Here is a 26353-nt window from a genome sequence, read left to right as displayed (position 1 = left end):
CCTTCTGGAACCCCCAAGATGCGAATGTTGGCATGCTTGAAGTTGTCCCAGAGGCTCCTTACACTATCCTCATTGTTTTGGATTCTTTTTTCTTTTTGCTGTTCTGATTGGGTGTTTTTTGCTTCCTTATATTCCAAATCGATGGTTTGCTTCTTGGCTTTACCTACTCTACTATTGAATCTGTGTAAATTATTCTTTATTTCAGTTAGTGCCTCCTTCATTTCTGACTGGTCCTTTTTTATGCTCTTGAGGCCCTCACTAAGTTCGTGGAGGTTCTCACTAAGTTCATTGAGCATCCTTATAAGCAGTATTTTGAACTCAGCATCTGTTAGATTGCTTATGTCCATTTCGCTTAGTTCTTTTCCTGGAGATTTTTTCTGTTCTTTCAATTTGGGACCTGTTTGTTTGTCACCTCAATTTGGCTGCTTCCCTGTGTTTGTTTCTATGTATTACTTAACGAGAGGTATGGGGCTAGCTGATACCATATGCTGCTTGTTTGAAAGAATTTAGGAAAACCTGAAGCAGGATCCAAGATAGGCCAATCCTATGGTAAAGCAAGTGGCAACAGCTTGGGTGGGCCTGAAAGTTGGGTGGGGCGGGGCCTCAGGGAATTACCAGGGCGGAGCAACCAGTGTGAGCCAGGTTGCTGGAGTCCCATATATGGGGGCTGTCTGCCGCCCCAGGGAAGGGCTCACTAACGGAGCAAAGGCCTCTGACAGCAGTTTGTCCCCGAGAAAGCCCGTCTCCAACCCTCGCTCCAATGCCAACCGGCTCAGTTCTTCCCTGTATGTCTCTGGTGCCCCTCAAGCTGCCTCCCCTCCAAGCTTAGAGGAAGTGAGTCCAATAAGTCTGTGCGCAGGCCCTTTAAGAGGAGCTGCCTGGGACTCCAGCCACCTCAGCCTCCCTGAGCTTCAGTTCCCGCTGGTTTTTCCAGCCAGAAGTGATGGGGATTCTCCTCCTGGCACTGGAACCCTGAGCGGTACTCCTGGTGTGGGACAGGGACCCCTCAGTCCTCAGGAAGGACGCTCCCAGCCAAAGTGTCCTCCTGACTTTTATCCGCCACACGTAGGTGTGGGGCCAGCCCATCCGCCTTTAGCTGTAACTTTGATGTGGTTGTGGGAGGACGTGATACTGCATTTACCTACGCAGCCATCTTGACTGGAAGTCCCATTGTTTTGTATAAATTATTTTTGAAGCAGTCATAAAATCATTTACAAAAATTCAGGATTTAGGCCACAAAGCAAGTCTCAATAAAAAAAGATGCTTTGTGAAAAACCTACAACCAACAACATACGCAACGGGCAAAAACTACAAGCACTTCCCTTAAGAACAGGAACAAGACAGGGATGCCCACTTTTGCCACTCTTATTAAACATAGTACTGGAAGTCTTAGCTACAGCAATCAGACATGAAGAAAAAATAAAAGGGATCCAAATTAGAAAGGAGGAAGCAACACCGTCATTATTCACAGATGACATATTATACATAGAAAACCCTAAAGACTCCATCAAAAACCTACTAGACTTAATAAACCAATTTGGCAAGGTAGCAGGATACAAAATTAACATCAAGAAATCAACAGCAGCTCTGGCCAGTTTGGCTAGAGCATTAGCCTGCGGTCTGGAGAGACCCGGGTTCGGTTCCCACTAAGGTCATGTACCTTAGTTGCAGTTTGTCCCCGGCCCTGGTTGGGTCGTGTGGGCAGCAACCACTCGATGTGTCCCTTTCATGTTGATGTTTCTCTCTCTTTCTCTCTTCCTCCCACTCTATCTGAACAAAATATCAAAAAATGTCCTCGGGTGAGGATAAAAAAAAAAAAAAAAGAAAGAAGTCGATGCCATTATTATGCACCAATAATGAACTCGCAGAAAGAGAAACTAAAAAAACTATCTCATTTACCAATGAGGCAAAAAAAGGTAAGATACCTAGGAATAAACTTAATCAAAGAAGTAAAGGACCGCCCTGGCCGGTTTGGCTCAGCGGTTAGAGCGTCGGCCTGCGGTCCTGAGAGACCCGGGTTCGGTTCCCGCTAAGGGCACGTACCTCGGTTGCAGTTTGTCCCCGGCCCTGGTCGGTTGTGCGGGTGGCAGCCACTCGATGTGTCCCTTTCACATCGATGTTTCTCTCTCTCTCTGTTCCTCCCCTCCCCCCCCTACCTGAACAAAAAAAAATGGAAAAATGACCTCGGGTGAGGATAAAAAAAAAAAAAATTTGATAAAAAAAAAAAAAAAAAGAAAAAAAGAAGTAAAGGACCTATTTCCAGAAAACTACAGGACATTGAAAAAAGAAATAGAGGAAGACATAAAAAAGTGGAAGCACACACCTTGTTCATGGATTGGAAGAATTAAAATGTCAATACTACCCAATGCAATCTATAGATTCAATGCTATCCCTATCAAAATAGTAATGACATATTTCACAGAACTAGAACAAATACTTCAAAAGTTCATATGGAACCAAAAAAGACCCCAAATAGCCACAGCAATCTTGAAAAAGAAGGCCAAAGTAGGTGGGATCACAATACTAGATATCAGATTATACTACAAAGGCACTGTAATCAAAACAGCCTGATACTGGCACAGGAACAGGCATATAGATCAATGGAACAGAACAGAGAACCCAGAAATGGACCCAAGGCAATATGCTCAATTAATATTTGACAAAGGTGGCCAGAGCATACAATGAAGTAAAGACAACCTCTTTAATAAACAGACTTGGGAAAATTGGACAGCTATATGCAAAAAAATGAAACTACACCATCAACTTACACCATACACAAGAATAAACTCAAAATGGATATAAGACTTAAATGTGACTCGTGAATCCATAAAAATCCTAGAAGAAAATGTAGGCAACAAAATTTCAGACATCATATGCAGCAGAATTCCTAAGGCAACAGGAACAAAGGAAAAAATGAACACGTGGGACTACATCAAACTGAAAAGCTTCTGCACAGCAAAAGAAACAACCATCAAAATGGAAAGGGAACCCACTATATGGGAGAGCATAATTGCCAACGATACATCATATAAGGGGTTAATTTCCAAAATATATCGAGTGTTCGCACAACTCAACAAAAGGAAGACAAAGAACCCAATTAAAATATGGGCAGAGGGCCCTGGCCAGTTTGGCTCTGCAGTTAGAGTGACAGCCTGTGGACCAGAAAGACCCAGGCTCAGTTCCCGTTAAGAGCACGTACCCCGATTGCAGTCTGTCCCTGGCCCCAGTTGGGGTTGTGTGGGTGGCAATCAGTTGATGTGTCTCTCTCACATTGATGTTTCTTTTCTCTCTTCCTCCCTCCCTCCCTCCTGTTCTATCTGAAGATAAATGCAAACATGTCCTCAGGCAAAGATTAAAAAAAAAAAAAATGGGCAGAGGATCTAAATAGACACCTCTCCAAAAAGGACATACAAATGGCCAAGAGACATATGAAGAAATGCTCAACATTTCTAATCATCAGAGAGATGCAAATTAAAACAACAATGAGGTATCACTTCACACCTGTCAGAATGGCTGCCATCAACAAATCATCAAACAACAAGTACTGGCGAGGGTGTGGAAAAAAGGGGACTCTAGTACACTGCTGGTGGGAATGCAGACTGATGCAGCCACCATGAAAAACAGAATGGTGTTTCCTCAAAAAATTAAAAATTGATCTGCCATTTGACCCAGTGATCCCACTTCTAGGAATATATTCTAAGGAGCCTGAAACACCAATCAGAAAGAATATATGTACCCCTATGTTCATAGCAGCACTATTTACAATAGCTAAGATCTGGAAACAGTGTCCATCGATAGATGAGTGGATGAAAAAAGTTGTGGTACATATACACAATGGAATACTATGCAGCTGTAAGAAAGATCTCTTAACCTTTGAGACGACATGGAGGGACCTTGAGAGTATTATGCTAAGCGAAATAAGCCAATCAGAGAAAGACAAAAACCACATGATCTCACTTATTTGTGGAATATAATGAACAAGGTGGGCTGATGAATGAAATAGACCCAGAAACATAGAAAAGAGTATGGTTCAGACTGACAAACCTTAGAGGAGGGGGGTGGGGGAGTGTATGAGATGAAACAAAGAATTTATATGCATGTATGCATAACCAATGGACACAGACAACAATGCTGGGGAGTTGGGGGGCGGTGGGATGGGGAGGAAGGTGTGAGAAAAAGGAGAAACATCTATAACAAAAATAAATTAATAAAAATTGAAAAAAAAAAAGATGTTTTGTAACCAAAATAAAATTAAGTTGACCATCAAGAACATGAATAAAAAATAACCTATAGTTTTGGAAATTAAGCCATTTCTAAGTTACAAATGAGTAAAAAAAGAAATCGTAATTAAAATAGAAAAAACTTAAAACTAAAGACAATTCTACATGCCAAATGTTGTGCAATAAAATGAAAGCAGTATGCTGAGGGAAATCTATTACCTTAAAAATTCATTTTAGAATGAGAACAAATGAGTTAAGCTCCCAACACAGTAAGTTAAAGAAGGAATAAGAAAATGTCAAATAAAGAAGAATAAAGTCAAATAAGGAAAAGACAAAAATACAAAAGGGAAGCTCACTGAAGCCAAAAGTGGTCCTTTGAACAAACTGGTGAAGCACAAATTTCCCGACAAAGCTGAATAATGGAGAGTACGCGCACAACCTCGGGTTACACAGGGGGCAAGATTTCAAATTAGAAAGAACACTATAAGTAGCTTTATGCCAATATATTTATAAACACATAAATGGACCATTTAATAGAAAAACATTTTATAAATATTCCTGCAAGCATTAAAGAAATTGAATCAGTACTTAAAAATCTATGCAGACAGCTACTGGCCTCGATGGCACACAGGTTCTGGCCACACCCACAGAACCAGGTAACGGTGGGAGGACAGAGTCGTAGGCAATGCTGCCAGAGTGGATATGAAAACCAACCACACACAGAACGAGGAAGAAGGTAAAGGCCATTTTTACTGATCAACATGGACAAAATCCTAAACAAAACATTAGCAACCTGAATCTATTTACAAAATTACACAAATGGAGTGTCCCAGGAATGCAAGAAATATAGAATAACAATAATTTTAAAAATGCCACACAAAATAGGGGCTTAAAACAGAAACCCATGCTCACAATCTAGAGGCCACAAGTCCAAGATCAGGGGCCAACCAGGCTGGCTGCTCTGGAGGCCTGAGGGACACTGTCCCAGATGCAAACAGCTTTTGGCTCGCAGAAGCATTGCTGCAGTCCCTGCCTCCCTGAGCACAGGATATTCTTCCTGGTCTCTGTCTTTTTTTTTTATCCTCAACCGAGGACATTTTTCCATTTTTTATTTAGATAGAGTGGGAGGGGGAGAGAGAGAGAAACATCGACGTGAAAGGGACACATTGAGTGGTTGCCACCCACACAACCCAACCAGGGTCGGGGACAAACTGCAACTGAGGTACGTGCCCTTAGTGGGAACCAAACCCAGGTCTCTCTGGACCACAGGCCAATGCTCTAACCGCTGAGCCAAACTGGCCAGGGCGGTCTCTGTCTTCTTATAAGGACACCAGTCCTACCAGATGCGGGCCCACTCTACTCCAGGTGACTTCATCTTAAGTAATTACATCTGCAAAGGCCTTATGTGTAAATAAGGTCACATTCAGAGGATTAGGACTTTGACATATCTTTTTGGGGCTTTGACATATCTTTTTGGGGCTTAGGGGGACAAAATTCAACCTATAACACCAATATCAATAGACTCAGAACATATATTTGATGAAACACTACACCCACTCACGGGAAAAGCCACAGGAGGGCTCCCCAAGCCTGGCGGGCAGCATCACTGAGTCACCGGGACAGCAGGTTTACAGCCTGAGCCCTAAGACAAAGCCAGGGTGCTGGCCTTCCTGGGACAGCTGGCCAACATCTCAGGAGATGGATAATGAATCTTTAATGAGATTAATAAGCACTCAACAAAAGTGAAAAAAACAAGACTGACATAAAAATCAATTGTCTACTTACCAGTGATAATCAGAAAATATGACTTTAAAAATAAGAGATATGGCCCTGGCCGGTTTGGCTCAGAGGTTAGAGCGTCAGCCCGTAGACCAGAGAGACCTGGGTTCAGTTCCCGCTAAGGGCACGTACCTTGGTTGTAGTTTGTCCCCGGCCCCGGTTGGGGTTGTGTGGGTGGCAACCAGTTGATGTTTCTCTCTCTCTCTTCCTCACTCCCGCTTTATCTGAAGATAAATGCAAAAATGTCCTCAGGTGAGGAGAAAAAAAAAAGAGAGATATGCCTGGCTGGTGTGGCTCAGTGGTTGAGTGTCTAACCATGCACCAAGAGGTCACCGGTTCGATTCCTAATCAGGTCACATGTCCAGGTTGTGGGCCCAATCCCCAGTGGAGGGCATGGATGAGGCAGCCAATGTTCTCTCTCATCGATGTTTCTATCTCTTCCTCTCCCTTCCTCTCTCTAAAAATCAATAAAGAAAAATAAAAAAGAAAGAGATATAACTTACAAGAGCCAGAGCTATAAAATTAATAATGTATCTAGAAATAAACCTTAAAAATATGCAAGTCCTGCGCTGGCCGATTTGGCTCAGCAGTTAGAGTGTTGGCCCTTGAAATAGTCACAGGTTCAATTTCCAGTCAAGGGCAGTACCTGGGTTGAAGGTTTGAACCCTGGCCCAGATCAGGGACATATGGGAGGCAACCAATTGATGTATCTCTCTCACACTGATGTTTCTCTCTCTCTCTGCCTCCTTCCCTTTCACTCTGGAAAAAAAAAAAAGTTAATGGAAAAATATCCCCGGTGAGGATTAAAGAAAAAAAATGCAAGTCCTTTGTGGAGAAAAGTATAAAAGATATCATCTTCATACAGGAAAAGACAATCTAACAAAGATGTCCATTTCACCCAAACTGATCCATATATTCAACACAATTCTAATCCACGTCCAAATAGGGCTTCTTGTGGAAGTCCTGATCCCACCAACCTGGTGATCTCTTTTCATAGAACATCTAAGATGCTTTTGGAGAAAGGATACTCTGCCCCTGAAGACAGCTAGTCTCTGGGCTGGAGGGGTACAGGGGTAGGCAGGGTAGGAACAGCTTCTGCAGGTCAGTACCCAGAGTGTGGATGACAAACACATTTGTCAACAGAATCCTAAAAGAACCCAAACCTGCCCTGGCTGGTTTGGCTCAGCGGTTAGAGCGTCGGCCTGTGGTCCAGAGAGACCCGGGTTTGGTTCCCGCTAAGGGCATGTACCTCGGTTGCAGTTTGTCCCTGGCCCTGGTCGGTCGTGTGGGTGGCAGCCACTCCATGTGTTCCTTTCACGTGGATGCTTCTCTCTCTCTCTCTCTCTCTCTCTCTGTTCCTCTCTCTCCCTCCCACTCTACCTGAACAAAAAATGGAAAAATGTCCTAGGGTGAGGATAAAAAAAAAAAAAGAACCCAAACCCACCCTGGCCAGTTTGGCTCAGCGGTTAGAGTGTCGGCCTGCAGTCAGAGAGGCCCGGGTTCGGTTCCCGCTAAGGGCATGTACTTTGGTTGCAGTTTGTCCCCGGCCCTGGTTGGGTCGTGCGGGTGGCAGCCACTCGATGTGTACCTTTCACGTTGATGTTTCTCTCTCTCTCTTCCTCCCGCTCTATCTGAACAACAATATATATGAAATACTAATTAAAAAAAAAAAAAAGAACCCAAACCCTTCACTTAATTACATAGATGGGTCAGCAATCAATAAAGAATTAAAAATCACCACAATCCAATAAAAATGCACGGTTTTCTGAGTTCTGGGTAAGAGGAAACACAGGATAGCCTGTGGACCGCAGCACAGTCTGGGCTCCTGGAGGACATCAGGGGTCACCCCGAGCCCACAGACCCACTTGCTTTCTTTTCCTGTTTACCTTTGAGTGCCTTGACACCAACAAAATGTATGTTTTCTGCACCACCCTGGCATCCACTCGGAGCCACTCAGATCTGCCAGGCAGCAGATATCTCCTGGGTGTGTGCGCAGCATCCACACTGATCTGACCCCTGTAGGTGTCCATCCCATGCAGAAGCACCACGGCCAGCTGTGCAGCCCCCAAATGCAGGAATCTGCCTGTGCCCACAGCCCACACTATGCACTGCCCACTCTCCGATGGTGGCCAAATGGCCCTTTCCTTTCCAGGTACTTATGTGTCCTTCTTAGAGGAGCAAGAGGGACCCACTATGCAAAACAGGTCTCCATGGCTTTATGGTTTCCCGGGTGAAATCCAGCCTGTCCCCAACCTGTTCCATTGTGCCTCACCTGCCACTCTCCTCCTTTGCAGCCCCAAATGCCATCTGCCGGCTCCTCCCCAGAGGCTCCTGCCCCTTCTCGCTGGTGTCAGGCTCAGGCTCCAGGGAGGAGCTGGTGCTTCCATCACGGCTAACGCTGCTGCCGCGCCCAGGGCTGTTGTCTGCTGAGGCGCGAGGGGACTCAGTGTTCTGCTTCAGAGTCTGCAGCTTGGCCAAAGGGATTATGTCGCAGCCTTGCGGCCGGTGCCACACAGTGCGCTGGGTGGTGGCGCTGTAGTAGTAGAAGCGTGAAGTGTTGGGATCGAAGAGCTCCCACCATTGGTTCTCGCTGGTGCGCTTGATGCGGACTCCTGCGGGCGGGTCCCACACGCACTCCCCGGTGACCAGGTTGGCATACATGCGCTCGCGCGTGCGCGGCTCAATGATCTCCACCCACTCCAGCCTGGGAAAGAGCCAGACAGCATGAGTGTATGGGGGCAGGTGGCAAGTCCAGCAACTGCCCTGCACTCCAGCCCTGACACCAATGAGAGCACCCACCCACTGGGCACGCCTGCAGACCCTGCATCCAGCATGGGGTACTTTCTCACACCTGTCTGCTTCAAATGCAAGACATCCTGTCTCTTACACAATAAAACCTTGAGGCTTATTAGTGTTTCCTCTTCACTTACAAAGTGAAATTAAAGGGAAGATGGCACAATCAGGCCATAAAAAAAACAACTTCAGAATTTATATAAAAGTTGGAAAAATAGCCTCCCTCCCAATTCCCCAATTAGTACCCCACAGAACACATGCAGGGGTCAAGGTCTGACAGGAGGGCATAGTCATTGAAGGTCACGCCCCAGAACCAAGGGGCCAGGCTTCCCCACAGTAACATTGCTGGAGTGCTGTGTGGGACGCTGTCATGTACAAACAGCCTTTTTCTCACCATTGCCTCACCCACTACTTTAGCATTATGGGGACTCCTGTCTGCAACAGCCGGTACATGGTGCTGGCCACATGCTGGCACCCTGCTTCCACCTCCCTTCCTCTAGTATGAGGCGGGATTCTGTCTTAAGTGTCTTGTAACAAAAAGACTGCCATGTTAGCACTGGCAGCTGCCATGTGACATGCCACCTTTCTTTCATTTTTTTTGAGAATTTTTATAGGAATGTATTTGAGTCAAACTAATGACATGCAGGGAAGCAAGCTCTCAGATGCTCCCAACACCTTTCGACTTTGCCATAATTTCCAAGTTTTCTACAATGTTCACAAATTACTTCTGTAATTGGACAAAATTAAGACACATTATCTTCTATAAAATAGTGTATTTTTCTACTACAGCACACAAGAAAGGAGACTTTCAATGTCAATCTTTAAAGTTTTGGGGGCATGGTCAACAGTACCTATTTGTGAGGATGTGTTTTAAAGTGAACCCAAACTGCCCTGGCTGATTTGGCTCAGCGGTTAGAGCATTGGCCTGCGGTCCCGAGAGACCCGGGTTCGGTTCCCGCTAAGGGCATGTACCTTGGTTGCAGTTTGTCCCCGGCCGTGGTCGGTCGTGCGGGTGGCAGCCACTCGATGTGTCCCTTTCACATCGATGTTTCTCTCTCTCTCTCTCTCTCTTCCTCTCTCTCCCTCCCACTCTACCTGAACGGATAAAACAAACAAACAAACAAAAAAATAATAATAAAGTGAACCCAAACTTGACAGAAAAGGACTTTCACAATTAATAACTAAACAAAGTTATAAAAGCCACACAAATGTTTATATGTGTACATTTGTGGAGAAAATTGTGGAAAGGGTATTAAAAGGGTTACCTTTGCCCTGGTCAGTTGCTCAGTGGTTAGAGCATCGGCCCATGAACCAAAGGGTCACGGGGGAGGCAACAAATTGATGTGTGTCTCTCACATTGTTGTCTCGCTCTATCTCACTCCCTCCCTCCCACTCTACCTGAAAAAAATTAAATAAGTTAGCTTTTGGTGGAATTTGCCACAATTTTATATTACTCCTCCTTTTTATTTATTTTTTTATAATGTAAATTTTAAAACATACACCAAAATAGATCAGTATAATAAATTCTCATATATGTGGTTTTATTTTTTTTTCCTTTATTGATTTTAGAGAGAGAGGAAAGAAGAGGGAGAGATAAAAACATCAATAAGAGAGAACATAGTTTGGCTGCCTCCTGTATTCCCCCAATAGGGATCAGGCCCATAACCTGGGCACGTGCCCTGACCAGGAATCAAACCAGTGACCTCCTGGTGCATGGGTTGACACTCAACCTCTGAACCACACCGGCTGGTGTGGTTTTAATTTTTCCTGATTATTAATGAAGTCAAGCATCTTTCTCATATTCATGAGTCCATTATATTTCTCCTTTACTAAACACATGTGACTTTTGCCTATTAAAATATTTTCTTACTGGTTTGCAGTTGTATTTAATATATACATATACATATTTTATATATATATATATGTTCTCAAGGGCAATCCTTCTCAATTATATATATTACAAATCTCTGTCCTGTTTGAGGCTTGTCTTTTCACTCTTTTTTTTTTTCCTTTATTGATTTTAGAGAGAGAGGGAGAAGAGAGAGACAGAAACATCAATGAGAGAGAACATCAATTGGCCACCTCCTGCATGCCACCCACTGGGGATCCAGCCCACACCTGGGCAAGTGTCCTGAACCAGTGACCTCCTGGTGCATGGGTCGATGCTAAACCACTGAGCCACACCGGCTGACTGTCTTTTCACTCTCTTTATGATACCTTGCCTTTTGGTGAAAAGCTTTTAATTTTAATATAGTTGAATTTATAAATCTTTTTCTTCATAATTTCTCCTCTTTCTATCATGTTTAAGAAATTTTCCCTGCCCTGGCCGGTTTTGCTCAGTGGTTAGAGTGTCGGCCTGCGGTCCAGAGAGACCCGGGTTCGGTTCCCGCTAAAGGGGTGTACCTCGGTTGTAGTTTGTCCCCGGCCCTGGTTGGTCATGCGGGTGGCAGCCACTCGATGTGTCCCTTTCATGTCGATGTTTCTCTCTCTCTCTCTCTTCCTCTCTCTCCCTCCCACTCTATCTGAACAAGAAATGAAAAAATGTCCTCGAGTGAGAATAACAAAAAAAAAAAACTTAAAAAAGAAAAAAAAATCTTCCCTACTTCTAGGTCAAAAATATTCTAAGTTGATTTGCAAAGTTGTATATCTTTGCCTTTCATGTTGAAATTCTTAATCTACCTGGACTGATTTTTGTTTACTTTGTGAAGCCTCCTTCTCCCATGTGGATCACCAGGGGTCTCTATGATGGACAGTGTCATGGAGCTGTGTCTTCCCCATTGGCTTACTGGTGAAGACTTCTCTGACCAGCAACACATTGTCTTAGTAACAGTTGCTTTGTACTGGGTGCAAAATTTCCTAGACTCCACATCCTGCTTCTTCAGTCATGTTCCGGCTTTCTGACCCTGTTTTCCCCTATGAATTGTGGAATCAGCTTGCCAACTCTCACAAACTCTGTTGGCACATTTGTTGTATCTATTCCAGGAGAAATCAGAAGCCTTTGTGATGATTTAGTCTTCCACCCAAAAGATGGTGTATCCACTCACTTAGGTCTTCTTTAAAGGGTCAGGCTTATATATGTCCTGGGTGATGTGAGCCAACATTGGGCCCTGACATCTGTGACCTGCCTGAGACAACGCAGAGACAGCACTGTTTGTGAAGGGAAGAGAGAGGCATACAATGGTCACAAAGGGTGAATCTGGTCAGAGGACATATTCCTGTTCTTGCAACTTTTCTGTAAGTGTGAAATTATTTCCAAAAAAGTTAAAACTTATAAAAAAAGAATGAAAGAAAAAATAAAAATAAAAGTGATGAACTATGATTACCTGCCTTGGGGGTGGATCAATGTCCAGAGAGGGCACAGGAATGGGGCCCAGTCTCAGGGTCTGCAGGGTGTCTGTCCCAGGCAGCCAAGTCCACCTGCCTAGGAAGAAGCCTTTCCCTGTCTCACGTCTGCGGCACGAAGCGGGGACTATGCCTTGGGACTGGGCTTCCAGGGGAAAATGCCAAATTCAGAAGCAAGCACAGGTTAGTCTCAATTCCTCCCCACTGAGCCAGTCTCTGATAACCTAGCACCACCGATGGCTTCTCCTCACCTTGTGCTCGACCCTGAAATCCGAGGCTCCTGCACGCCAGCATTATGGCTCTCACATTCGTATTCCTGTGTCTGGGACATTGCAGTCTTTTCCTGAGGACCCAGGTGGACAGTCTCAGTGGATCATCACAATGCCCCCTCCAGCATCACTCGGGAAGGTGCTGCCCTGTGAGAGAGCATTACTAGCACATACATTCAGAAAACATTTTATTACACCTTTGGCTTTCAGGAACCAATAACAGTCCAGCTAGTCCTTCACAGCCCAGTGCTCTGGCAAGAATGAGGACTACCCAGTCCTGAGGCAGTTTCTGAGCTCCCTGGGTCCTGGGTCCTGCCCCTGAACCCCAGCTGGGATCCAGCCCTTGCCAATGAGAAGGCACCCAGCCCCTCAGTAGCTGGCCCCAGGAAAGCTGCCCACTGCCTCTGAGATGTAATACCCTCAGCTATCAAGCAGGGGCACCACCAGCCACCTGGTGTTACTGTGGCCCTATGGGTGAAGTATACAGCACAGCCCCTGACAGGGCCACTCAAGATTTGATGCACCTGATTTGTGATAAAGGGTGGACTTTTCAAAAGTGTTGTGTTGACTACATATAAACATAGAAAAAAATATGAACCTGTCCCAAAACTCAATTCTAGATAAACTGCAGATCTAAATGTTAAAAGTAAAACAAAGAGTGTAGAAGAAAATGTCTGTGGTCTCACAGTGGGTACAGGTATCTTAATCAGAAAAAAATTAACTCAAACTATAAGACTTTTGATCACTGGTTTTGAGTAATTTGATAATGATGGATGCGCCTTGTGTAATTTTATTAATGTTTCTTGTGCTTAGGGTTTGTTTGTTAAGACTGTTAGATCTAGGTTTATAGTTTTCATCAAATAGTTCTTCTGTCCCTCCTTTCCCCTTTGGGAACTCCAATTACACAAACATCAGCCCTCAGCCAGTTGTCCCATATCTCAGTCATGCTCTTTTTTTGCTTTTGTTTATTTAAAAGTACTTTCACCTCCTTGTTTCAGTGTGGATCAATCTTGCTGTTTTGTCTGCAAGTTCACTAATCTTTTCTTCTGTGATGTGTATTCTGATGTTAATCCCATCCAGTGTGTTTACATTCAGACAGTTCAGTTCCAACTCTAGAAGTTTAAATTGTATTTTTTCTTTAGTCAACTGTCTTTACTTTACCATGTCTGTACTTAATGTGCCCAATATTTCCCTCAGTTTTTGAACATATGGAATATAATCATAACTGTTTTAATGCCCTTGTCTGCTTAGCCTACCATCTGAGTCAGTTTTGATAGACTTTTCACTACATTACGGGTTATATTTTCCTGTTTCTTTCCATGCCTGGTAATGTTTTAATGGATGCCAGATATTGTGAATTTTACCCTTTGGACACTGTGTACTTCTGTGTTCCTGTAAATATTCCTGAGCTGTGTTTTGGGACACAGTTACTTGGAAACAGTGAAACTTCTGGATCTTGCTTCTCAGGTTGGTTAGGGAGCCAGAGCAGCCTTTATTCCTGGGCTGACTGTTCTCCACTGCACAGTGAAGTATGACGGTATTCATTCTGCCTGATGACAAGGCCCACTCACGAACTGTGAGAGTTCCGAGTATTGATGGCCCCACCCTGGCCTCTGTAGTTTCCTCACACCCACAGCAGCTCAGCACTCTGCTGGAAACTGAGGCAGGTCCTCTGAACATCTCCAAGTTCTTTGTTTACAGCTCTCTGCTCTGTGGTAACACTCCTGCAAACTCTAGTCACTTCAGTCACCCTGGACCCTAAGCTCCATCTCTTGAATTCAGGGAGTCCTCTAGGCTCCTTGCAACACAACCTAGAAACTCCTTAATGTACTAGGCTGGGGCAATCATTAGCCTCATCTTGTTTGATTCTCGCCTTGCAGGAATCACAGTGCATCCTTGACTCATAACCAAAGTTTAGAAAACCAAGATTTCATATACGTGGTCCAGCTTTTTATTACCTCCAGGGGGATGGTAAATCTGATCCCTGTTAATCCATCTTCTGGGTGATGATATTGCTTCCCATGAGCATGGTTTATAATTCTGATACTGAGATGTGTGTATATGGGAACTGAGCAATTAGACAAAAGGCTTGTTGCTGATGGAGTGGAAGGTTACAGATGGGCAAGGGGAGGAGTCTAGAGTGACCCCAGTGTGGATGGATTAGACTGGGAGACATCAGTAGAAAGTCGTGTTTAGTGGAACATAGACACAGATGGTTACATCTAGAAATGTTTACATGTGTACATACATAAGTCAATATACACACATATATTTCCTTGCTGTGATAGCTAAGATGGCCTAGAACAACATCCCATAGCTACTAGCACACCCAGCCCAGATCCTGGCTCTGACATCATTCTACAGTGACAGGAGCCAGGAACCCCTGGAGGCATGGCTAAGATGACTAGGGCAGGACACAAGATGCAAAGAGCTAAACAAAAACAAAACCCCAGCCTGATGGGGTCTGGCACAGAGACAACGAAGCCAACAGGAAGCATTCCAAATGATCAGTGCTGGAGCAATTTGAGCAAAAAAACAAACAAAACCAAAATTATGTCGGATTATAACCTAAGGTATAAAAGAAATATCCAAAAGTCAATACTGATATAAATAAATAACTAAGTAAAACGGGGAGAAGAGACACAGCTCATCTGCAAAAAAAACAATCTATGTAGCTACTTTGCCCATCAGGAGGGCATGGGACTCTCCATGAGACCATGTTTGCAAAGCTGCACACACCTCAGCCAAGTGGGGCGCCCCAGGCTGGCACCCAGCAAGAAAGCCACCTGAAGAATATGCTTCTCAGCCCTCAGGCTGCCTTTTCTCTGCTGCCTCTAGAACATGTAGGAGGCAGGCGGGTTGCACAATACAATTAGTTAATTTAGCAGGTCCTTCCTAGCACTAGTCGTTTCATTCCAATTTTTCCAGGAACATGATGGCCCCTCTCAACATGCAGTGTCTCCCAGTTTTCGGTCCTAGGAGGCCCAGCTTTACTTGGTGCCTCACACGCTGGACACTGTCTCTTTTCTGACTCCGATACCCACCATGGCTCCCAGGCCTCCTACAGTCCCTCCATTCTGGTCTCTCTGACCACATTTTTTTCTATTTTCCTCTATGAAGCATGTTCTTTTGAGCAGCCTGTCCTCTGATGACCAATTCTTTCCCAGCCACATCCATCCTGTGACTTGCTGTTGCTAACTGGGCTCTCAGGTTTGTAACGGTATTTTTTGTCTTTTTCTTTCTTAGTTCTCTCACATTGTGTCTTTTGGCTAATCTTGTCTTAGAGTTCGTTTCTCTTTATTTATGTATTTTGAATTTTTATTTTTAGTACACAGAGAAAGTTCTATCAAAAATGTCCTTCTGTCTTCTGGGTTAGTTCTTCTAACTGTCTTCTTACCAGCTGTTCCATTGTACTCATTGCCTTTTTTCTTCTCTCTTTCTTAGTGTCTACATGAGGGTCCATTGTTGGCTTCTGATTACTGCTCATCTTTAAATAAGGAAGGGCCAGGACTTAGGGCAGACTAAAACCATTGTGTTGTTCTAGAATGCTCTATTGCCAAATTTTCTTATAGGCTCTGTTCTGAAAATGAGTGGCTAATATTAGGACATTTTTTGGTTGCAAGAGCTAGAAACCCAACTCAAATGGAAGGCAAAGAGCCCTGCACCCTCACCTGATGGGGCTGCCTCCCCTGAGTGCTCTGCTCGGGCTGGCTGCACTTGCAGGCTGTCTCTCTATCCGCCGCACAGCAACACCCTGTTTCCTCTGGTGCCAGCAAGAGAGTCTTGAGGGTTTCTAAAGGACCATCAAGGCCTTGGTGCTACGAGGGGGGAGGGTGGGTGGGTAGCTCCACTGGCACACAGAAGGCCCTCTGGCAACAGCTCCTTCAGGGTAACTGCTGGCCCTCAAGGCAAGTCCATGGAGCTGTGTCCCAGGACAGCAGAGGCCACTCATCTCCGCCAGCACTGGCAGCCAGTAACAAGACCCAAGAAACTGCTGGAAGTCGACAGTTCTACAGTGAGTTGTGATTTCCCTTGTCTCATTCCCAGTTTCTTATAGAAAATGCAGGTGGAGCACCTGAGCTTCTTCTGGCAGCTCACCTCCCTCATCGGATGCCCATGTCCGGGTTCTCCTACTCCCACCAGGATCACAGGCCCCATCTGTCAAGTCCACGTCATCACTGGTGTCCCTAAAAGTCCTCTTTGTTAAGTGCAAACTCAGTCCTGCTCAAGGCTCTGGCTTTCACTCCTCCCAGTCGGCTGACATCCTCCTCTGACTTCAATCTTGTTCCCTATTTTTCAATCTTTTTGTTCATTTCAGTGAATAAACAAGTGTTGACTCAGCCATGGTTTCCAGAGGCCCGAGTTCCACTCTCAATGCTGTTTTCCTAAGTTTCTCCAGTGGGAACAATGAGCGCTCTCAGTTTCACGTCTGCAGGCTGGGCTCTGAGTGGCAGGCACAATGCCCCATTCTGCACCGGGCAGGGTGGCTGGCATCTCCACATCCGCGCCTCTGCAGCAGCTGCTCACTTCACCTCCCTGGCTCCACAGGATGGCCACCCTTACCATTAAAACTGTGACCTAACCTATCGTCAAGTCAAGGAATCGGCTCACAGAGCAAGACCAGCTTCCAAACTTTACTGGGGGCAGTGTTAGACCCACCCCACAGAGAAATGACATGTATGTGGAGCTACACTGTACAGTGAAAGCAGATCTGAGGGTGGTGGTGTTGCTGAAGCACTCAGAAAACTGCCTCTCTGGGAATGGCCTTTGCTTCTGCCTGGAGCAGGGGCCACAGGGCAGGCAGTCAGGACACACACACCCCTGGGTTCACAGCCACACCCCCAACACCCATGACTTTCTGGACTTCTCGTACCAACACAACGGCACCAGGGGCCCCTGTGGGACCATTTAAAGAGAACAAAATATCTGTTCACAAGCCAGTGGTCGGACTAGAGAAGTTGGCCCGTGACCAAAGACAGCCGACACCAAGGTCCCAGCTTGTTCCCAAAACCCTCCAGCAACACGGCGCCGCCCCACTGGGCTTTGAGAGACATGACAACAGCAGAGACAGGGCTTTGTGATGGAGGAGCAGCAGCTCTGGGCCTGTAAGGCTGCGCAAAGACAAACACTACTGTCACCTATCACCTCGGGCCCACAGGGTCAGAGGTCTCCGTGTCGCTGCCCCTACTCTGCCCCCTCCAGCTTGGCTTCCCCCCCAATATGGTGATTCAGGGGCTTTAGCAGGGGTGCTGAAGGCAGCACGGTGACCTCAGACACCAGGACAGAGGGACTTGGGTCCCCAGGGGAGGGAGAGCCAGCAGCACTTTTTTGCAGAGGATGTTCTTATTACCGAAACCTCATTGTGATGGTTTAAGAACACCTGAAATTAGGATAATGTCTCTGCTCACAACTGCATCCCCAGTGCCTAAACCTTTGCCCAGCGAATCAACAAACACTAAATGAAATAACTGGCTGCTTTCTTAACAGAAGTCTCCTTTCAAATGAAAAAATGGCTTAAGAGAGTGGCAGGCAGAGGAAGGTGGGACATACTTGGGCCAAGTGTGCAGCTCCCTTGGGCCAAGGCAGCAAGGGCCTACCAGGCACAGGGACACCAGCAGGCTGGCCTTGCCGCAGGCCACAGATGCTACAAGGAGGCACCCAGGAGAAAATAGGGAACCTGCCCTGACCGGTTTGGTTCAGTGGTTAGAGCATTGGCCTTCGGTCCAGAGAGACCCGGGTTCGGGTCCCGCTAAGGGCACGTATCTCGGGGTTGCAGTTTGTCCCTGGCCCTGGTTGGTCGTGTGGGTGGCAGCCACTCGATGTGTCCCTTTCACATCGATATTTCTCTCTCTCTCTCTCTTCCTCTCTCTCCCTCCCACTCTATCTGAACAAAAAATGGAAAAATGTCCTCAGGTGAGGATTTAAAAAAAAAAAAAGGGAACCGTGAGGAAAAGAAATCTTAAAATTACACAGGAAAACTGAAAACATAGATAAAGGAGTGCCAGGCAGCCCAGCCCACCTCCCTGTGCCCACGACTGCACCTGTCCTGTGAGATGAAGTGAGCTGAGCCTTGTGCTTTTCAATAGTGGGATATGAAACATTTTCTTGTGTTCAGGTCATTTCTCTCACCCCACTTCTAGTTTATTTTCTTTCCGTAGTTTTACGCTCTGCCTTTGTCATGTGCACTTACTTTCAAAACTGTATTTTCAATAATATAGTTTTAATTTCTATCAGTGGTCATTGCAACTTTTCTCAAGGTCCCCAAGCCTACATTTCTCACCTGTCTGTGCAGGTGGGGCTGCCCAACAGGCTCCTGGCGGGGGGGGGGGGTGTCACAGTGTAGAGAAGATGCCTGTCCCTTCCCTACCCTTCTCTTCTGCTCAGTGACCTCGTATGAGCCTTTAAAAAAGAACTCACGTCACAGCCTCCTAGTGTGGGTTTGCTGCCTATTTCCTGGGAAAGACAGCTGCCATCCTGCAGAAGGGCCCCGCACCCTTGTAGTCTATCCTGGCTGACTCCCACAAAATGCTCCATGCAGACCTCTCACTTGAAAGTGGTTCATTACCTTAAAAGTCACCCCAACCAAGACCTCTCAGATGACAAAGAGGAGCAGTCCTGCCTTCCTAGCCCTGAGAGTTCAGAGCCCCCAGCAAACAACACCCCAGCTCCCTGCCCCTCTGCCATGGGCTGCTCCTTGAGGACTCGGGCCTCTGGTGACATGCTTCCCCATGGGGAGGAGGCTAGCCCCAGAACCTGACATCTGTGTGAAGAAATGGGGTCGGTATTCACTGAGGGCCTCCCAGCCCACATTGTCACTTTCCTCCTGGAGTCCCTGCCTTTGGAGAGTGCCCGGCACCCACAGAGCAGTAACTTCACGCAAAAATTCACTTGAGTCCAGCCAGTGTGGCTCACTGGTTGAGCGTTGACTCATGCACCAAGAGGTTGCCAGATCGATTCCTGGTCAGGATACATGCCCAGGTCATGGGCCAAATCCCCAGTGGGGGACAATCAGAAGGCGGCCAATTGATGTTCTCTCTCATTGATGTTTCTAACTCTCTCTCCCCCTCCCTTCCTTTCTCTTTAAAAACAAAAACAAAACCAAACCCTGGCCGGTTTGGCTCAGTGGTTAGAGTGTTGGCCTGCGGTCCAGAGAGACCTGGGTTTGGTTCCCGCTAAGGGCATGTACCTCGGTTGCAGTTTGTCCCGGGCCCTGGTTGGGTTATGCAGGAGACAGCCACTCGATATGTCCCTTTTACATCGATGTTTCTCTTTCTCTCTCTTCCTGTCTTTCTCCCTCCTACTCCATCTGAGCAAAGAAAAAAAAAATCAATAAAGGAAAAAAAAAATTCACTTGACAACAGCTGCCCTTTGCTGAGCACATGCCATGCTCTCAGCAGCTGCAGGCACAGCACCTCTGTGGACTCTTCCCACCTGGGGCCCATGTGGCCACCCTGCCCTCTACCTCAGTCCTCTTTCCACAAATGAGCAGACAGTGGTCCAGGGTCACTCGCTTATAAGACCTGGCCTGATGCTCTGAGCTTTGGATGAGACAGCAGGACAGTTGGTGGGTGAGGGACACACCCAGAGCAGGACAAGATGCCGGCTCCTACACACCATGTTCTGGGGCCCCCTAATCGCCATCCAGGCCTCCTGCCGTTCCCCCCATCCCCACTGTGGGAAAGTTTCCGTCGTGCGTGGGCGAGAAGGTCCTTGATGCCAACTTCCCACGCAGGCTCTGGAACAGAAGACGCTCTGTGCTGGCTCCTCATGAGCCTGTGTGGAGAATGAGCTCCAGGAAGTTGCAATCTGCTCCTGGAACCTGGCAACACTCCTCCCGCAGACGAGGCCTGTGGCGTCTGCTCCTCACACCCAAGCGTTGCCACCCCACCCCATCCCTAGGGTGGCCCCACACCCTCCTACCCGCCAGGTTGGCAGCTCTGCTTGCATATACTGGGTAGTGTTGACCGTGTGTATGGACACATGTGTGTGAGCACATGAGAGCACGTTGTGACCATTTTTGGACACGTGTGTATGTATGAACACAAGAGAGCACGTTGTGACCATGTGTAGACACGTATGTATGTATGAGCACATTGTGACCGTGTGTGTGGACACGTGTGTAACCAACAGGAACAGGCCTGGCGGTCTGGAGTGGCCCTCTCTGCGTGCTGCTCCTCCTTCCCTCAGGGACATGTTCCACCACATGGCAACCCCTGTACCTGGCCCTGCCTCCAACCTCTCCAAGAGCCACTTCCACATCTGTGACCTGAAGATGGTGACTATAAGGGAAGAAGGGGCCAATGCAATGACGGGATGTCCCAAGACTCCCCACAGCCCATGGCCGCCAAGGAACCCTTGGGTGGGGTGAGCAACTACAACAAAACAGCACCCCACCCGCCAAAGTCAGGGGTCATCCCCCAGGAGGCTGGACCCCACATCCTGTGGGAGGTCTGACTCACTCTGAAGGTGGTGCTCCAGAATACAGCCCAGAATCCCCCCCAGAATGTCCCTGTCCCCCAAGGTGAAAGGCCAGAAGACATTTCTCAAATGCAGTTTGACTGTTCCCACGAACACACAAACCCATGCAGCTGGGCAGAGCCCTGCGAAGAGGCAGCTCACTGGGGGCTGCACTGTCAGCAGCGGTGTCTGAAGGGCCTCCTATGTCTCTGGGGGAGTCCCTTCTAGTTACCTGCTAGAGTTTCCAGAAAACTGTTGATAAATACAAGAAACATTTCACCAACTCTGACTGTCACAGGCTTTTTTCTTCCAACTCCCAGTAACGGAAGGGCCAGCAACTTCCCAGAAGGGCAAAGCATGGCCAGACCAGTGGGAGGACCAGGAGTAACAGTGCTGGCCCCCAACACCTACTGGAGCTAAATATGTGGAGCAAGCACATCCATTTCTGTCACAATAATGATGAGATAGCTTTGCTCAGCCTCTAAGAAAGAACAGACAAACAATATGAGAGTGTTAAACTATGTTTTAAAAAACATTAAGCCTAATGATGAGTTAAGAAGATAGTTCAGAACCTCGAGTGTGCAAACACTAAGTAAAACCAGGAATAGGCATCCGAGGACAGCAGATCTGGAGGGTCTGTGCAGCTTGAAAGCAGCAGCAGAGGACAGAAAGCCTGGGACAGGACAGGTGATGAGCCTGGGAGATACCCCAAGGCCGAGGCCACAGGCACCAGGTGTGAACCAGGCAGGAGGTGGGACACGAGGGGGTCAGGCTGGAAGTCACCACACTCACAGTGTTCTAAAGTCTCTGGATTGTTTGGAGAGCAGTAAAAATACAGGTTAAGTTTAGATGCTGAGAAATGAATTCTTTGTGTTAAAACATCCAGGGCAGCCCTGGCTGGTTTGGTTCAGTGGTAAAGCATCAGCCCACAGACCAATGAGTCCCGAGTTCAATTCCCACCAAGGGCACGTACCTTGGTTGCGGTTCGTCCCCAGCCCTGGTCAAGGTCATGTGGGAGGCAGACAATTGAAGTGTCCCTCTCTCCCTTTCTCACCATCTCTCTCTACCTGAAGATAAATGGAAAAATATCCTTGGGTGAGGATTAAAAAATAATAAATAAATAAATAAATAAGACATCTGGGGCAGCCACTATAGAAGCCGAGTGAATGAATTCCAATCTAGCAGAGGAGAAAAAAAAAAAAGTAAAAAAATCCAAAAGTTAAGAAAGGAAAAAAGCAACCTGTCCCAAATGACAAGACAACTTAGAATAGAGATGACAGAAATAAAGTCAAATAGAAGAACCTGACTAAACGAAAATGAACCAGTGGCCCAGGTGAGATAAACATCATCAGACAAGATTTTTATTTTTTATTTTATTATTAATCCTCACCTGAGGATATTTTTCTATTTGTTTTCAGGTAGAGTGAGAGGGAGAGAAAGAAAAAAAACATTGCTGTGAGAGAGACACATTGATTGGTTGCCTCCCACACGACCCCGACCAGGGCCAGGGACCAAACGGCAACCAAGGTACATGCCCTTAACCGGAACCAAACCTGAGACTCTTTGGTCCGCGGGCTGACGTTTTAACCACTGAGCCAAACCGGCCAGAGCTCAGACAAGATTTTTGAAGGTCCAGATATGGAACAAAATACTAGAAAATCGAATCCAGCAATACATCAAAAAAATTATTCACCATGACCAAGTGGGATTCATCCCAGGGATGCAAGGCTGGTACAATATTCACTAATCAATAAATGCGATATACCACATAAACAAAATGAAGGATAAAATTCATATGATCACATCAATAGACGCTGAAAAAGCATTCGACAAAATCCAGCACTCATTTCTGATAAAAACACTCAGCAATCTGGGAATAGAGGGATCATATCTCGACATAATAAAGGCCATATATAACAGACCTACAACCAACATCATACTCAATGGGCATAAATTAAAAGCATTTCCCTTGAGAACAGGAACAAGGCAAGGATGTCCACTTTCGCCATTCTTATTTAACATAGTATTGGAAGTCTTAGCCACAGCAATCAGACAGGAAGAAAAAATAAAAGGGATCCAAATTGGAAAGGAGGAAGTGAAACTCATTATTCGCAGATGACATGATACTATACATAGAAAACCCCAAAGACTCCATCAAAAATTTACTAGACTTAATAAATAAATTTGGCAAAGTAGCAGGATACAAAATTAACGTCAAGAAATCGATGGCATTCTTATACACCGAGAGAAAGAGAAACTAAAAAAACAATCCCATTTACCATCACAGCAAAAAAATTAAGATACCTAGGAATAAACTTAACCAAATAAATAAAGGACCTATTCGCAGAAAACTACAGGACATTGGAAAAAGAAATAGAAGAAGATATAAAAAAGTGGAAACACATACCTTGTTCATGGATTGGAAGAATTAACATCATTAAAATGTCCACACTACCCAGAGCAATCTACAGATTCGATGCAATCCCCATCAAAATACCAACGACATACTTCACACAACTAGAACAAACACTTCAAAAGTTCACATGGAACCAAAAAAAGACCCTGAATAGCCACACCAATCTTGAAAAAGAAGAACAAAGTTGGAGGGATAACATTACCGGACTTCAGGTTATACTACAAAGCCACTGTAATCAAAACAGCCTGGTACTGGTATAAGAACAGGCATATAGACCAGTGGAACAGAATAGAGAATCCAGAAATGGACCCAATATGCTCAATTAATATTTGACCAAGGTGGCAAGATCATACAGTGGAGTAAAGACAGCCTCTTTAATAAATGGTGTTGGGAAAATTGGACAGCTACATGCAAAAAAATGAAACTAGACCATCAACTTATACCATACACAGAAATAAACTCAAAATGGGTAAAAGACTTAAATGTGACCTGTGAATCCATAAAAATCCTAGAAGAAAATGTAGGCAACAAAATTTCAGACATCATACGCAGCAGAATTTTCAATGATACATCACCTAAGGCAACAGGAACAAAGGAGAAAATGAACACATGGGACTACATCAAACTAAAAAGCTTCTGCACAGCAAAAGATACAATCATCAAAATGGAAAGGCAATCCACTGTATAGGAGAGCACAATTGCCAATGATATATCAGATAAGAGGTCAATTTCCAATATATAGAGAGTGCTCATAAAACTCAACAAAAGGAAGACAAAGAACCCAATTAAAAAATGGGCAGAGGAACTAAATCGACACCTCTCCAAACAGGACATACAAATGGCTAAGAAACATATGAAGAAATGCTCAACATCATTAATCATCAGAGAGATGCAAATTAAAACTACAATGAGTTATCACCTCACACCTGTCAGAATGGCTGCCATCAACAAATCATCAAACAACAAGTGTTGGCGAGGGTGTGGAGAAAAAGGGACTCTAGAACACTGCTGGTGGGAATGCAGACTGGTGCAGCCACTATAGAAAACAATATGGTGTTACCTCAAAAAATTAAAACTTGAACTACCATTTGACCCAGTGATCCCACTTCTAGGAATATACCCTAAGAAGCCTGAAACACCAATCAGAAAGAATATATGTACCCCCATGTTCATAGCAGCACTATTTACAAAAGCTAAGATCTGGAAACAGCCCAAATGTCCATCAGTAGACGAATGGATAAAAAAGCTGTGGTACATATACACAATGGAGTACTATGCAGCTGTAAGAAAGAAAGATCTCTTATCCTTTGAGACAACATGGAGGGACCTGGAAAGTATTATCCTAAGCAAAACAAGCCAAACAGAGAAAGACAAGTATCATTGTGGAATATAATGAACATAACAGTCTGAGGAATGGGGTAGTCCCAGAGACGTGGAAGTGGGGTACAGACTGACAATCCCCAGAACAGGGGGTGGTGGGGGAGAGATAAACCACAGAACTTATATGCATGTATGCATGAACAATGGACATGGACAACAAAGCTGGGGACAGGGCAGGGAGGGGGGAATCAGTGGGAGAAAAAGGAGAAACATCTGTAACAAAAATAAATAAATTTTAAAAATAAAATAAAAGTCCAGATATGGGCTTTATACCAGATACACTTAAAACATAAGGATGTGAAATTCTGAAAGTCAATAAGGGACAAGCTACACTGACGAGAAAGCTGGTGCAGCTCAGTGAATGTGAGGCAGAGGTGCTGCTACAAACAGGCCGTCCCACATCCTAGGAGACAAGCGCTGGACAGAACCTCTAGGACAGAAGAGAGGGTTTGCCTAACCAGGCTTCCTCTCGGGGGCCCACAGGGCTCAGATTCTTTCCTACCATCCATGGAACATTCCTGAAAACTGACTACATACCTGGGTCTAACATGAGTTTCGAACAAATGTCCAAGGATGGGCTGCCTGGCCAGTCCCTGCCCACAGTGCACAGGTTGGCAGACAAGCACACAGAACCAACATAACACAGGCCCCATCAGTCACCTGCTGTCATGAAGAGAGGCTGCCAAAGGGTAAAAGGAGGGACATGGATGACGTGTTCCCAAAGCCAGCAACCTCAGGGAGCAGAAAGCTGACAGACGAACAAGTGCTACGAACAGGTGAGGCTGCAGCTGCCTGATCCACAGGAGCCCAGACCCTGCTGGCCACACACAGCTCCGTGCAGTCTCTCTAGCAAAGACCTGGTCTGTTGACCACAGCACCCTACTACGCAGGGAGCGTCAAGTCAGCCATGTGCACGTCAGGCTGGACATCTGCACTCGATGTGCAGTGCATGATGAACCTGTTGGGTGACTGGAGAATATATCACAAGACAGCCTTCTGTGTGTGTAACAGCAATCACCCCAATAACTACACAGACAGGGAGGGCAGTAAGCGCGACTTTCAGTGCACTGGGCTTGGACTGGAGCACGACCCCTTCCTCTTCAAAGCACCTATGGAGACATGCCAGCTCCACAAAACGGCCTCCAACACCTACTGTGTACAGTGCAATGCTCAGCAAGAGCTGTACAAACACCAGCCCATTTCCTCCCCCAGGCCCAAGGAAGTGGCAGCTGTGTCTGTCCTCACCTCATAAGACAGAAAATGGGGCTTCTGAGGCAGAACTCCTAGGTCCCATTTCTAAAAGATCAATGTCTAAACTCATGTTCCGAAGCTCCTGCTATTCCCACTGGGCCCAGCCAGCACCAGAGGCTGGGGACCCACCTAAGATTCTGTCACCTCCCCTACTCTAGAAACTCCCTTCCCTAGGGCTCTCCAGGTGTTTGAGTGCCCCCCAATGTGCATCCACCCACCAGGATAGGCATAGCGCCAAGGCAGCAAAAACCACCCTGCCTTCTGAAAGCACCAGCTTTTGGGCCACTTTGTCCCCACTGGGGAGAAGCTTCTTGAAAAAAACACAAGGAAGCAGAAACAAAACAGGGGGAAAGGAGAAACACCACCTGGCACTTGGATCCAGCCATCCCTGAAGCCAGCCCCTCATGAAGACACCAAGTGAGGGGACAATGGATCCCTTATCACTA

General features: G+C 45.9%; 1 protein-coding gene across 1 annotated transcript in view; it reads right to left on the bottom strand.

Annotated features, from left to right (window-relative positions):
* The window catches only part of ARHGAP39 (Rho GTPase activating protein 39), a 54545-nt gene extending 33408 nt beyond the window's left edge, over positions 1-21137 (bottom strand). Inside the window, exons 1-3 of the mRNA XM_036281243.1 lie at positions 21093-21137; positions 12386-12550; positions 8272-8703 (exon numbers count right to left, since the gene is read on the bottom strand). Of these exons, the coding sequence (XP_036137136.1) occupies positions 8272-8703; positions 12386-12465 (512 nt within the window). The 5' untranslated portion in view covers positions 12466-12550; positions 21093-21137. The remainder of the gene's footprint in view (positions 1-8271; positions 8704-12385; positions 12551-21092) is intronic.
* Positions 21138-26353: the final 5216 nt, after the last annotated feature.

Source organism: Molossus molossus, unplaced genomic scaffold (assembly GCF_014108415.1).
Source record: "Molossus molossus isolate mMolMol1 unplaced genomic scaffold, mMolMol1.p scaffold_m16_p_33, whole genome shotgun sequence".
Lineage (NCBI taxonomy): Eukaryota > Metazoa > Chordata > Mammalia > Chiroptera > Molossidae > Molossus > Molossus molossus.
Note: the sequence above shows the minus strand (reverse complement) of the source record. Positions and strands in the feature narration are given on the sequence as shown.